This window comes from Megachile rotundata, chromosome 3 (genome assembly GCF_050947335.1).
Source record: "Megachile rotundata isolate GNS110a chromosome 3, iyMegRotu1, whole genome shotgun sequence".
In the NCBI taxonomy this organism is placed as follows: Eukaryota; Metazoa; Arthropoda; class Insecta; order Hymenoptera; family Megachilidae; genus Megachile; species Megachile rotundata.
In genome coordinates, this window is record NC_134985.1 from 13070657 (window position 1) to 13086724 (window position 16068).

The window sequence follows — 16068 nt, forward strand, 5'->3', positions numbered from 1 at the left end:
TGTCAACCACGGGGCAATCGTTGCCGCATGGCGCCAATCCATGAATACGCTTCCTTTTTATTCCCCCTCCTTTTCCATCTCTTTCCCTTTTTTCGCCCGAGAGACACGCATATGTTTTTCTGCCTTCGGCACCGCGTGCCACCGATCTTTTTCCTTTTTCCTCCCTTTTTTTCCACGTTCCAACTGCTGGCAGCGGTCATTACGGTTCGTGACGCTTGCATCGAGCCTACAATTAATAGTAACTACCGCGGAAAATGTGCTCCGATAATAATTGGCGCGCGTGTCAACGACGACGGCGCCGTCAAGACATGCCTCGGTAATTAACACTCGTTCTGTTAATAGGAACAGCTCGTTCGCTGTTAATTCGAGTGTCACGTTACGCTAATTAATAATCATTCTCCACGGATAATGAATCGAAACGATGCTCACTTTTTTCTTCGGTTTAACGATGAAATATGACCGACCTCGAAATCGAGAGGATTAACTGAAACGTTTCATTTCTCATTCTCGATGCAAGCTTGATTTCGAAAAAAAGTTAACGACAGTTGCAGCGGCGGATGAGCGTCTCTTTTTTACATTTTGATAGTTAGAAAACTAAATATCTGAAGATATTTGCGTGTAGAAATATTGGCATCTAGGGATAATTGCATCTAGGGATATTGGCATTTAGGGATATTAACATCTAGGGATATTTTGCTTCTAGAGATATTGGTATCTAGGGATATTGACATCTAGGAACATTGGCATCAAGGGATATTTGCATCTAGGGATATTGGCATTTAGGAGTGCCATCATCTAGGGATATTTTGCATCTAGGGATGTTGGCACCTAGAGATATTTTGCACCTAGGGCTATTGGCATCTGGGAATATTAGCATCTAGGGATATTGTCATTTAGCGATATTGGCATTTAGGGATGCCATCATCTAGGGATATTTTGCATTTAGGGATGTTGACACCTAGGGATATTGGCATCTAGGAATATTGTCATTTAGGGTTGCCAGCATCTAGGGATATTTTGCATCTACCGATGTTGGCACCTAGAAATATTTTGCACCTAGGGATATTGGCATCTAGGAATATTGTCATTTAGTGTTGCCAGCATCTAGGGATATTTTGCATCTAGGGATGTTGGCACCTAGAAATATTTTGCACCTAGGGATATTGGCATCTGGAATATTATGCATCTACGGTTATTTGCATCTAGAAATATTAGCATCTAGGGATATTTTGCATTCAAGGATATTGGCATCCAGGAATATCGGTGTCTAGAAATATAGAAGGTTAGGCAGAACGTTTCTTAGTGAGATTTCTAGGAAAATCGATATTAAGGCAGATTTGTATTTAGAAAGATCTGAATATAAAGATATCGGAATCTAGAGTAACGGGACAACCATTTTGCATACAAGTTATTAATATTTTAACGATTTAGTGCTACTTTCATATCTAACAGTGTTTACGGTAATATATTTCTGTTATTCTGTTATTATTACCAGGTGCTAATTTGTTTTACCTTACCGGTTGTGCGTCGACTCCTACGTAATTCGGTTTCTAAATGTATCATTATGCGCCATTAAAAAAATGCGTTGTTTGTCTATGAAATTATCGAAAAGGAAATCTATCATGTCGTATCATGTTCTTATTACACACTTTCCTTTTTACGCGGGCATTTGAAAGCTTTGCATAATTCAACCGCCGTAACCGCGCCGCGATCCGATATTAATAGAAACGGTCAAAACGAGCATGATGAATATCCGACGGGATTTTTCATTTTTCGCCGGTAAACCGGCTCCTAGATACGAACAGGGTCGATTTGAATTTACGCGAATCATGTTGTCCACGTGATCGCGTCGAAACTTGAAACCCGCCACGAAACGTAGTTAAAGCGGCACACGAGCGTGCATATACGCGCATACATAGGTGATCGATAACAGGTGCAACAGGTAATCGCGGTGGTCGTGGCTCGTTTGCAGAAATTTACATTTACGTGTCGTCGAGTTGCGCTCGGCACACGCGACTCCGATCTCTTTCTACGAATTCTAATTAGCCGCGTGAAACGGAATTACACTCAGGCCTGCTTGATATTAATTGCCCGTTCAGGGTCGCATCTCGTCACTACTAATTACTGGCTGCTTCATTGTTTCGTCACTTCGATGCTTCTGCGTGCAGATTTCGTGGAGTCTTTTTTTTATTGGCGTTTCTTTGTGGAAATAGTTTTTGTGATCGATTGGGTTTTGTGGAAAGTGAGATTATTTGGTGAGATGTTGGAATGCGGGGGTATTGGATGGTGGGGATATTGGGATATAGGAATTTTGAGACATAGGGATATGGGGACGTGGGGATATGGGGACGTGGGGATATGGGGACGTGGGGATATGGGGACGTGGGGATATGGGGACGTGGGGATATGGGGACGTGGGGATATGGGGACGTGGGGATATGGGGACGTGGGGATATGGGGACGTGGGGATATGGGGACGTGGGGATATGGGGACGTGGGGATATGGGGACGTGGGGATATGGGGACGTGGGGATATGGGGACGTGGGGATATGGGGACGTGGGGATATGGGGACGTGGGGATATGGGGACGTAAGAATTTTGGGACATAGGGATATAGGGACGTGGGGATATGGGGACGTGGGGATATGGGGACGTGGGGATATGGGGACGTAAGAATTTTGGGACATAGGGATATAGGGACGTGGGGATATGGGGACGTGGGGATATGGGGACGTGGGGATATGGGGACGTGGGGATATGGGGACGTGGGAATATGGGGACGTGGAGATATGGGGATGTAAGAATTTTGGGACATAGGGATATAGGGACGTGGGAATATGGGGACGTGGGGATATGGGGACGTGGGGATATGGGGACGTGGAGATATGGGGACGTAGTAATATTGGGACGCGGGGATATGGGGACGTGGGGATATGGGGACGTGGGGATATGAGAACGTGGACATATGGGGACGTAGAGATATGGGGACGTAGTAATATGGGGACGTGGAGATGTGGGGACGTAGTAATATGGGGACGTGGGGATATGGGTACGTGAGGGTATGGAGACGCAGAGATATTGGGACGTAGGGACGTGGGGATATGGAGCGTAGAGATATGGGAACATAGGAATGTGGGGCATAGAAATATAGAGACGTAAAGATATTGAAACATATAGATATTAGAACATAAGAACATTAGAATACATAGATATTAATTGATAAAGATATTAAGACGTAAGACTATATGGACATAAGGACACCAGTTCGTGGAAATATTAGAATGTAAAAATATCAAAACCAATATTGAAATCTAAGAAAAGAAACATTGAAATATACAAGGTGTCTCACAACAACTGTCCCTGAAATGAGAGGTAGCTGACTTGATTCTGAACAAGATTTCCCTTTGCAAAAAATGGATTTGAAGCTTCATTTTCGAATTATTAAGGAAAAACACGGACCAACCAGAGGACGAGGATTACGCATGCGCAGGAGTTCGAAGCTGTCGCGCGCGCGTCTGCGCATGCGCAATCGAGCGCGTGCGCTACACACTAGTTGTGAGGCACCCTGTATGTATAATAGTGAAAGCAAAAAGCTATAAGAAGAGATAAAAACTGGCCAAAACAATGATCCAGCAAATAAAGAAGCACACATTTGTATTCATTAAATCGCAAACAAGAATTACAAGTCCGTATTCAGTTAATAATACCATCACGTATAATTTATCGACATCGCTGACTTCATTATTAAATGTTTCGATTAACATTCCTCAGGTAACAATACACAAATTACATTTATTTATGTATTCCTTATTACGCCTAATTGTCGGTCATTTTGCACTGAAAATATTAGTAAAAAGATTGGACAGTTATTTTCGTGAACGTCTGGCTTTAAATTACTTTGGCATAAGTACTGTTTAGCGATATTTTCAAGTTTCAAAATCGACCACTTGACGTACGGTAACCAGCTATTAAGGGGCACTCGGTGTTACATAATTTCTGATAGGAAGCGTAAGTCGGAATCCGTGCAGTTTTTTCTTCAAATTCGAAATTCCACGTTACGGTTAAAGACACCTTACAGGAACGTATGAACGTGTGCCTAATGACAGGGTTTCAGAGAAGGTGTTTCTTTCTGTTGAGCCGACCATCAGAGAAATATAGTGATTTGTCCGTGTCTCTGATTATAAGGTCGCTGGCAGAGCCGCTTGAAAATAATGATTAAATAAACGAGTGACTACTTATAACCCGCCTCTTGTTGCTCGAACTTCAACAATATACCACTGAACGATCAGCCGTACAGCTTATTTTAGCATTCCTCTTAATAAATAGCTTCTGAGTTAGAAATTCCATCTTCTCGGAACTGTCTGTCTATCCGATACATTTTAACCTCGATATTACGCAGCTTAATTCGCTCGAACAATTATTAATTTAAAATATATTTAGATACATGTGATAGAAAGACTTTTGCTTCTTAGAACTTTTCTATGTTTCATATTTTTTAATTTTTTAATTTAAAACATTATTAAATTTGTTAGTCTTTAAATTCATGGATGTACATGAATTTAAAATTACACATATTTTACATATTATACATATAATTATATATAAACAGGTGAGAGAAAAAAAGGCGGGAAAATCAATCGATTTTAAAATACATAACTAACAAAATCGAACCTATGTCAAACCGAAATAAAATTATCGACTAAAAATTACAACAAAAATTATAATATCTGCAATAATAATAACCACATAGAAATCGATACACTCTAAGTGCTAAAAAGTAACGAACACAAAAGTATTAAAGTCGTGAACGTCGGCAGCGGTCATCGAGGTATTAACAGAAAAATAAACTAAAACGTTCTCGAAGCTCCAACCTGTTCCTATCTAATTTACTTACTAATATACGCTAACGAGCCATTTCTCGCGATCGTATATCGGCGCCGGTCGTAAAATGTTTCGTCGAGATTTACGAAGTAATTAATCGCCGACGAAAATCACGCTTAATTGTAACAAACACTCGGATCTGGTTGGAGCGTCTCGCTTGTATGCAACACGCGCAAAAAAGAAGGAAATTGATAACATGATTTGGTGCGGGACGAAACGGGTTTTTCGGCGCGTAATTGCGCGAACCGAGTCGTTTTCTTCTGGCAGAGAATAAATTTGAAAGCACGATAAACTGCCTTGAGGCGGTGTCGAGGCAACCTGGAAACTTGTACCTCAGATTTCTTCGATGTCCGAAAATATTACTCTTATACCTGAAATGGGCATTGGGATGGGGAGGAAGTAGGGAAAATGGCGATGGGGAAAATAATATGAGGGAAATAGGGTGTTTGATGTTGAGGGTTGTGAGGCTTTATTAGGTTCAATCTTTGAATTTGCAAATTTAGAAATTTGGGATTTAGAATTTGGGGAAATTTGAGATTTGGGAACTTGTTAATTTAGATCACTGAATTTGCAAATTTAGAAATTTGGGATTCAGAATTTGGGAAATTTGAGATTTGAGAACTTGTTAATTTAGATCATTGAATTTGCAAATTTAGAAATTTGGGATTCAGAATTTGGGGAAATTTGAGATTTGGGAACTTGTTAGTTTAGATTATTGAATTTGTAAATTTAGAAATTTGGGATTTAGAATTTGGGGAAATTTGAGATTTGGAAACTTGTTAATTTAGATCATTAAATTTGCAAATTTAGAAATTTGGGATTCAGAATTTGGGAAATTTGAGATTTGGGAACTTGTTAGTTTAGATCATTGAATTTGCAAATTTTGAAATTTGGGATTCAGAATTTGGGGAAATCTGAGTTTTGGGAATTTGTTAGGTTAGGTCATTGAATTTGCAAATTTAGAAATTTGGGATTTAGAATTTGGGGAAACTTGAGATTTGGGAACTTGTTAATTTAGATCTTTGAATTTGCAAATTTAGAAATTTGGGATTTAGAATTTGGGGAAATTTGAGATTTGGGAACTTGTTAATTTAGATCATTGAATTTGCGAATTTAGAAATTTGGGATTTAGAATTTGGGGAAATCTGAGATTTGGGAACTTGTTAATTTAGATCATTGAATTTGCAAATTTTGAAATTTGGGATTCAGAATTTGGGGAAATCTGAGTTTTGGGAATTTGTTAGTTTAGATCATTGAATTTGCAAATTTAGAAATTTGGGATTTAGAATTTCGGGAAATTTGAGATTTGGGAACTTGTTAGTTTAGATCATTGAATTTGCAAATTTTGAAATTTGGGATTCAGAATTTGGGGAAATCTGAGTTTTGGGAATTTGTTAGGTTAGGTCATTGAATTTGTAAATTTAGAAATTTGGGATTTAGAATTTGGGGAAATTTGAGATTTGGAAACTTGTTGATTTAGATCATTGAATTTGCGAATTTAGAAATTTGGGATTTAGAATTTGGGGAAATTTGAGATTTGGAAACTTGTTAGTTTAGATCATTGAATTTGCGAATTTAGAAATTTGGGATTCAGAATTTGGGAAATTTGAGATTTGAGAACTTGTTAATTTAGATCATTGAATTTGCGAATTTAGAAATTTGGGATTCAGAATTTGGGAAATTTGAGATTTGAGAACTTGTTAATTTAGATCATTGAATTTGCAAATTTAGAAACTTGTTAATTTACATGTGAAAATATTCTGATTTAATGTTTGGTAAGTTTGCTAATTTAGATGTGTAAATATTCTAATTTAAGTTCTGAGAAATTTGCTAATTTAGACGAGTAGATATTCTAATTTAAGATTTGAGAAACTTGCAAAATTAGATGTGCAAATATTCCAATTTCCCCTTCATCTGATTTGACCACCCACTTCAACTGATTAACTCCCTAACCTAAACCACTCCCTAAACTAATTAATCTACATTACTACTGTTGACAATCAACCATAGATCAGTGTCCAACTCAATATTAATCACATATTCTCTTCATCCACATCTATAAATTACTCTAATACTAATTGACCTATACTGATCAACTATTCATCTAATCACCTTAATCACTTCCCCAGATCACCCAATAAAATCAGCAAATGTCTCATCGTATAATTGCATGCAAAATTTCTTCCTAACAAGATCGTTTCCGATGACTAACGACCATGAATCATTTTGCAAATACTCGTCGCGTAATGAACGTGTTAGGATAACATTGCAAGCAGCGTGGCTCCATTTCATGGGGATACGATGACTCCACCTCGAATGGGCGATACAAAGAAAGAATAAAAATTAAAACCGGCAGACGAACGTTTCGTTGGGTGACTAATTCTTTCACGATTTTCCTTGAATCCATCGACATCGTTTGGTGTTCCGAGAAGATTGCTAACGCATTATGCTATCTTACGCACATCCGCGAATCGCATTCTCTTACGGCCATAATTGGTGACCAGACATGAACCTTTCGAACGACTCACTCGAAAGGGATTTGGGATCAGATACATTTTCGATGTTTAAAGATTTTATTGACTGTTCTGGAGGTCTTGTGTGTAGTGTGTAGGTACATTCATTGAAGTGTGTGTAATATATGTATTATGGCTATGAGTTATGGCTGTTTATTGGAGAGTGTAGTAAGACACATATGTGGGGGTTTAGGGACTTTGGAGGGTTGGAATTTTTGGAATTCTGGAATTTTTGGTATTCTCGAATTTTTGGAATTAGGAATTTGGAATTCTAGAATTTTTGGAATTCTGAAATTTTTGGAATTCTGGAATTTTTGGAATTCTGGAATTTTTGGAATTCTGGAATTTTTGGAATTCTGGAATTTTTGGTATTCTGGAATTTTTGCAATTTGGAATTTGGAATTTTTGAATGTTAGAATTTTGGAATTTGTGGATTATTGGAATTACTGGAATTCTTGGAATTCTAGAAATTCAGAATTTTGGAATTTTGGAATATTGGAATTCTGGAATTTTTGGTATTCTGGAATTTTTGGAATTTGGAATTTGGAATTTGGAATTTTGGAATTTTGGAATTTTTAAATTTTGGAATTTTGGAATTTTGGAATTTGTGGATTATTGGAATTATTGGAATTCTTGGAATTCTAGAATTTCAGAATTTTGGAATTTTGGAATTTTGGAATTCTGGAATTTTTGGTATTCTGGAATTTTTTGAATTTGGAATTTGGAATTTTGGAATTTTAGAATTTTGGAATTTTGGAATTTTGGAATTTGTAGATTATTGGAATTACTGGAAATTTTGGAACTCTAAAATTTCAGAATTTTGGAATTTTGGAATTTGTGGATTATTGGAATTACTGGAATTCTAGAATTTCAGAATTTTGTAATTTGTGGATTTTTGGAATTATTGGAATTCTTGGAATTATTGGAATTCTTGGAATTCTTGGAATTCGTGGAATTCTTTTAAATCTTGGAATATTGGAATTTTGGAATTTGTGGATTTTTGGAATTATTGGAATTCTTGGAATTCTTGGAAATCTTGGAATTTTTGAATTTGTGGATTTTTGCAATTATTGGAATTTTTGGAATTCTTCGAATTCTGGAATTTTTGAATTTTTAGATTTGTTTGGAATTATTAGATTTTTTGGAGTTCTTGAATTTTTAATTTTGGAATTTTAAATGTTAAATTCTTGCAATTTTAAAAATTGTGGTATTTTTAATTTTTTGAATCTCAAAACTTAAACACTTCCAAAAATTTCAAATCTTGAAATTACAAAAATTTTAATCAAATACCACTTTCCTATGTAACAGCACATTCATAACAATTCAAACTTGATTTTCATCCTCAAATAAAACCAAAAAGATTCACCAAATCCCCTACATATTCCATACCAATCCTGCAATCACAACGAATGTAAATACTAGAACAAAAATTGATCAGTCAAAAACAAGTCTAATCTACGAATGATTCATACGAAATAGCGTGGAACAGAGGCTTCTTTAACAAGTAGTAGGCGCCTCTATCATGCAACGAAGGCGCCTCAAATCCATCAGAAGAGGCGCCTGGTTCATTACGTCATGCATTTGCATTGCACGGAATGTGAAAACCGATTTACAATCTTAAACGCACCACCGTGTCAGTAATTACCCCTGTTGAAATGATTTAATGTATCGCTCAGATATGCTAAGCTAATTATCAGACATGAAATATTACCATCTTCTTGCTGTGACCACTGTTTTGCACTCTTAACGTAACCTGTGTGCTGTTCGTATTAAGAAAATCTACTTTTTTAATTTAATATTTACATGCAATTACTGACTTGTGAAGGCTGAGTTTAATAGCATGCTTTGATACTACTTCAGAATCAATTAGTTGTTAAATGTTTTGAGGATGGAATGTTTGTGTATTGAGAGTGGTGGTTTTTAGTCAATTTCCAAATTTAAAAATTTTTAAGTTTCAAAGTTTTGTAAATTTCTATTGTTACAAATTTCTAAATTTTCAAGTTTCAATATTTGCAAATTTGCAAATTTCCAAGTTTCAATATTTGCAAATTTCCACATTTCCAAGGTTCAATATTTGGAATTTTCCAAATTTCCAAATTTCAACATTTGCAAATTTCCAAGTTTCAATATTTGCAAATTTGCAAATTTCCCAGTTTCAATATTTGCAAATTTCCAAATTTCCAAGTTTCAATATTTGCAAATTTCCACATTTCCAAGTTCCAATATTTGCAAATTTCCAAATTTCCAAGTTTCAATATTTGCAAATTTCCAAATTTCCAAGTTTCAGTATTTGCACATTTCCAAATTTCCAAGTTTCAATATTTGCAAATTTCCACGTTTCCAAGTTCCAATATTTGCAAATTTCCAAATTTCCAAGTTTCAATATTTGCAAATTTCCAAGTTCCAATATTCGCAAATTTCCAAATTTCCAAGTTCCAATATTCGCAAATTTCCAAATTTCCAAGTTCCAATATTTGCAAATTTCTAAATTTCCAAGTTCCAATATTTGCAAATTTCCACATTTCCAAGTTCCAATATTTACAAATTTCCACATTTCCAAGTTACAATATTTGCAAATTTCTGAATACCCAAATTTCCAACTATGCAAGTTCCCAAACACCCAAATTCTCAAATTTGCAAATTACCACCCCAACTTCTCAAAAATCCTCACTTCTAAATTCCAAAATTCCCAAATTTTATTTCCAAAATTCTACCTATACTCTTTCCATATCTTCAGATTCCTCTCAAGTTGTCCCCCAGTTACCCCTAGGTCCCACACCTTGTCCAAACCCCCGAGACCTACTCCCCCCAGTATGTCCCAGTATGTCCCACATATGTACTTGTTCTCACATATGACACACTTCATCGCAACATATACAATTATACCCCAATATATTCTACCCCACTATATACAATTTTATACAATTGTATTGATTGCTGAAATGCTGACCTTTCATCATCACGTGGGTTTGTTTTAGGAGGAGTGCAGAAAAAGGATAGCGGAGTGCACAATGAGCGACGGTGCAAGCACACCGGTATGTGGGAGCGACGGTGTTACGTATTCGAGTCAGTGTCAGGTCATTTCGAAGCAGTGTCAAGGCATGTCTATTCTTATCAAACACACTGGCCCTTGTCCAGGTAGGATGATGCATTCTCCTCGCATACAATGTTAGTAATTACCTACTGTATCTCTATAACTGCATGTGCAACCGTACGCTAGAATTCTGTGTCAGGAATACTGAAAGTGTTATTAACGAATCACGAATCTAATTGTTTCGATTGTAAATTGCGTTATCTTTGCGTATGCTGTTTTAAGCTTTTTGTGTTGTAGGAAAGGTTTACGAATTTGGACCACTCAGAAGTTCTTTTGGAAATATTTTTGAGAGGAGATATAGCGTGAATGATATGGTGCATGGCTCACGAGAAGTCTTTTGGAATGAAACAAGGATACCTGCTCTATTAATTAGCTTTAATATTTTAATATATTAGTTTCACTAGTATTTGTTATTTCAATTATTATATCATAGTCTTGTGTTAGAAATGTGATGATGATTCATGTGTTCTACTGCTAGTTTCAGTACATACATTTCAGAGGACTTCTTGTCTGACACGAATAACACCTATGATTTGAATCATAGAAAATTGTAAAGAGAGAAATTCAAACTGTACTTAAAGAAATTGAAGTTTTATAAATTTTAATTTAATCAACTCATGTAAAATTTATGTGACTAGCATTTCAATATGTAACTAGATTTTAATTTCTACATAAGTTGCTATGTAATTGTACTTTCCTTGTCTACAATTGATAAATCCAGATTTTGGAAGTAACTTAAATTTTAACTCTTGAATGGTCCAATTGAAGTAATCCTAAATGTATGATTAATGAACATAAATTGTAACTATGAATAGTTCTTAAAATGTAGTCATTTGCTATTTGTAGTTGATATTTAATAATCAAAATTAAGATTGAAAGCTTTACAGTCAGTCGAGTCTTATTCTGTATATTATTCTGTATATTATTAGCAAAGTCTAACAAGGGATGTAGACTATATTCTAGATACTGATTTGATCTAAATTGGATACAATTATAGAGGATGATGAAAATAATAATTATCCAAAATTATAAAACACAACATACCAAAAAAGAAGTGCGTCATATAATCTCCACCCTCTAAAAGATCTAAAAATGTGAAACCACCATATCCATCACCATCACATCAGTACCCACATCCCCACTTCACCAATACTCACACCATAACTTATCTGTCATTCCTCTACAATCATATAAAATCTAGATCAAATCAGTGCACCAAAGCTTTCTCCTCACAAACGTAAAAAGATAACATCTAACGAGAAACCATGTGATTTAACCTGTCTATCCAGAGACACCAGCGTGCTTCTCCGCAAGACTGACCGCCAGGCCGGGTGCACGACCAGTCTGTCGTCCGGATGGCACTTACGCACCGGTGCAATGTCACGAGGAAACCGGGTATTGTTGGTGCGTGACGCCGCAGGGCAGACCACTGCCCGACACCTCGGTAAGACACCAAAGACCAAGATGTTTGAAACCCGGTCCCAGATCTGCTGCTTCCACCAGGAGCGGCCAAAGGAGGCGCTCGCCGAACTGGAAGCAGCGAAGGCAGTACAACAGCAAACACAGGAATACGTGCGATCGCGCTGAGAAATCCAAGTTTAACGGGAACCTGATCGAGAACTTCAAAATCGAGTACAGACGGACTAATATCTCTGCCGATGGTTAGCATCTTTCTGAACTCTGCATACATATTTGTTAAATACAAACACGCGATATAATGATTTCAATATTAATATCTGGTGCACTTGTCCTGAAAAGTAGTTCTTCTAATTAATGATATTAATTTAATGATGTACTCATTAACATATAATACGTTTTTGTACAATGGATGTCGTCATGAAAAGGTTTTGTTCAATTCGTCATGGAGAATCGCCTATTTAAAATGCAGTGAAATTAGTTTTAATACACTTCAGACTAATAACGGACTAAACATTAATAAACAAAATGCATAAGTTAATAATACAACTTATACAACATAAGTTGTATACATCAACTTATACTTGTTGATGTATACAAAGTACTAAATACAATGTAACAAGTATTTATTTAAAAATGGTATAGTATGTGCCTAAACCTGTTTTCTTGAAAAGTAAATGTGTGTAAGCATTGATATTTTACTTATTGTAAGATCATTTGATAATAAATGGTTTTTGACAGGTGACAAAAACGTGGAACGCGTGTTGTCGTGGAAGTTCGTGACGCTGGACAAAAACGAGGATGGATATCTGGACAGGGCAGAGTACAAAGAGCTGAGGAGACTAGCGAAGAAGGCGGTAAGGCCGAAGAAATGTGCTCGCACGTTTGCCCGCACGTGCGACCTAAATCGAGATTTGAAACTCTCCAGGCAAGAATGGGGTGCCTGCCTTGCGAACGACTTCACTCGTAAGTTTAACACGTGGTGCACGTGCTTTTCAAACGATATGGGAGAAACGCGGAGGACCTGTTGGACCTCTTGGATCATTGTACGACTGACGATCTTCGATCTTCTCATTCTACTCATCTTACAATTAAAAATATATCAACTACCGATATTTATGCGCTTAGAACAAAACATATGTTTTTTTGTTCTTTATAAAATATATGTAAACTTTGTATTCCATACAATGTGTAAAAATGTGGACACTAAAATAGATCAGATTAATTTTGATCAGATTAATCTTCACATGAATTCAAGGTCATTTTGACTTGACATGTATTGTATAATATGTATACATACTTTGTTGTTTAATGAGTTGTTATTAGGTAATAGATAGAGTATATTCTGTAATGTAACTTCTAGTATAAAAGTTCATATTTGCATGAACATCTGCAGGATAATTATAAGATAATTGCTCATGTTAAAAAAGGTAGTAGGTATTGTTCAGCATAAAATTATCAAGTAAAACCGTAAACATCACTGAAATCTCTGTTTCTTGGCAGGTGAGAGTTTTCAAGGTCACAGTCGAGGTTACTGAGTGCATAAATCAATTTTGAGCATGATATTTGCGAAGCGGCGCCAAGCTATTGCGCCACGGTAGATTGTCTTCTATAGTGATCGTTAGATATGTATACAAGTTGACTCTAAAATTTGGTATTGATACTATACTCTTGTTTGACTGTAGAACCTTATTAATGAATAGTGGTATTTAATTTACATTTTGTATTTTAATTCTCTTTAATCAAAAGACTTGTTCTAAGTTTTGGAATCAACTTATATTTCATGTATACATTTTATTGGACAGATGAAAACTCTTTTATCAAGTGTAGTTTAGGACACTGCTGTGCAGTTTATTTTTTGTAATATATTTATTTGAGAAGAAACGAAAGAGAGGATCCAAGATCGTTTTCGTGCAAAAATGGAATATCTGTTAAACTCGATGTACAATCCTTGACTATGTCGCTTTTTTAATTGAATTATATTTAATTTTGCTCGTCAAACACTACTGTTCCTGCTCAGATCTATGAGATCTAATATGTAAATTATTTTAAATCTTTTTTCTAACATTCAATATATACATTTGAATGTTACGTTTGCTCCTCTAATATGAGCACAACAGATTCATTGATGTAACCAGAATTATTATGACAATAGTATGCAATATTTATATGCTTGATGAATGATAAATATTTATATTCTTCAAGAATAAATTTGAGAGCAATATGATTAAAATATAAAACAGAAGTTCTAATGTGAAGAACAAAGTTTAATTCAGCAAAGAAATGTTAAAATCCACATTCCTTTCTAATGAATTCAAAAGTACAGCTGACTGGCGATCGTAAATCGAGATTAACATCGATACCCTTATTTAACGCTGCTTAACACGCGCTAATCTCGTCTACCCGAGTAACATTACAATTGTCTGCGAGCGAATTACTATGCATACTGCTTTTCTTCTCTCGTTTCCTGGGTGAAGGTTGCTATTAAATCGCTTCTGAACACACGTCCACACCGAATGATTTTCTCTAAAAACCTACATGGTTTCCCAATTTTTTACTTCGTCGAGTGACTGGGTTTATCTATTTCAGTCGCCAGTGGTACGCAAGGTGTTAATTTCTACTAGATTCTTGAAAAAAGTGCTAGTAGAAATAGCATGAGTTCGATGTGGTTTTACTTGCGGTTGATTGAAACGACAGGCATGCATGTAAGGCTTATTAGTTACGAGCAATCTGGGATCACGTATTATGGCACATTACGAGCGAATAAAGCGATATTTCTCGCGGAACAACTGTAATTTATTCCATCAAGATCAGATGAATCGAAGCTCTACTATTTTATTAGCCGCGTTATTAGAAGGTTGTTGTTGACAAAATGGCCGACTGTAACCTCGCTAAAAAATATCTATAGAACATACTTTAATCAAACTCATTCTTGACAGAAAAATGGAGATGAAGCACAAGTCATGTCCTTTTGAAATGATAAATAAAAATATCAATCAATACTGAAAATATAATATTACAAACGAAACTTGAAAAGTTACATGTGACAAAGTTAGATGAGACTTTAAAGAAATTTTTTATCCGTGATCATCAAATTTAAAACTAATTATTAATACCCAATGATGTCAAGATAATTTTCGTCCATTTTCGAGGTTCAAATCGATACCCCGCATGCGCTGCTTTCCTACACTAATTTTTTGTCACAAAATCGTGTTAAATTCTCCGTGTCTACCTAATCGGCCATTTGATACGCAACAACCTCGATCTCCGTTTACACACGGGCATACCTTTCGAATCTTTTAATTCGTCATTCTCGTTTTTCATCCGACTCGATGTCGACGATCGTTTGACATTTTAATACGGCGTACGATAACTATAGAGAGCCGTGCTCGTTTCGGTCATGTAACAGAGGAGCGTTTAAAAAAAAGGAAAGAATATTTGAAGCGAGGAGGAGTCCCGCGGCGATCGTACAGTTTATTTCCACTGTGGCAAGCCATATTTGCATAAATATAACATACGTAGGTTTCTTTCGCTTCGTAGGACATCGAGTTACGATGCTTTTCTTTCCTGCATTCTTCGTTCAATCTCTCGGATATTATGTTTGATCATTATGTCTCCTTATAAATCTACCACCACGAGTATTAACTTTCTTGGATGCAATTTTTACACATTGATGTCTTAAAAATTTATGAAGTTTGACATTTTTTTAATAGGTGTATTCGAGGTACCTTCAACATGGTTCACCTTAACAAATTATTTAATTTTTTATCAAACATGAAATACTTACAAAGTTTATAATAGTAGCTGTCTTGTACTCTCTTCCTATATTTTTCTAAAATTTATAATACAAATTGTTCATCCGATTAAACTTCCCGTTTCCAACTGACTTAGAAGTTCGAAAACGCATACTAAATTGCTGGAAATCTCGCAGCGTGTTACAACGCGTATACCAGGAAGCGTCTCGGATCCGGCAATAAATAAAAATGTCACGAATCGTGTTGCTTATTGTGCGTCGTTTGAGGATAATACCGGAAGATCGTCGTCGGTGTCGTCGTCTCGGCGTCTAAATCGCGGTATAAATTACGAGCGGACAGGATGTCGCACGAGCCAAGGGCCGTCTTTCTCGGGGCCCGCTTAACATTCGTGAATCCTGCCGGAAGTTT

The 16068-nt window shown here is 36.1% G+C and overlaps 1 protein-coding gene across 4 annotated transcripts in view; it reads left to right on the forward strand.

Moving 5' to 3' along the window:
• magu (SPARC related modular calcium binding-like protein magu) overlaps nucleotides 1-16068 on the forward strand; it is a 40801-nt gene that overhangs the window by 16758 nt on the left and 7975 nt on the right. For 2 of the 4 annotated variants that reach the window (XM_003701975.3, XM_012282491.2), the window contains exons 1-4: nucleotides 3611-3772; nucleotides 10374-10533; nucleotides 11779-12150; nucleotides 12647-12871. In XM_003701975.3, the coding sequence (XP_003702023.3) occupies nucleotides 3626-3772; nucleotides 10374-10533; nucleotides 11779-12150; nucleotides 12647-12871 (904 nt within the window). In that variant the 5' untranslated portion in view covers nucleotides 3611-3625. Of the gene's footprint in view, nucleotides 1-3610; nucleotides 3773-10373; nucleotides 10534-11778; nucleotides 12151-12646; nucleotides 12872-16068 lie in introns of those variants that run through there. The other 2 variants (XM_012282492.2, XM_012282494.2) reach the window with 1 other exon arrangement.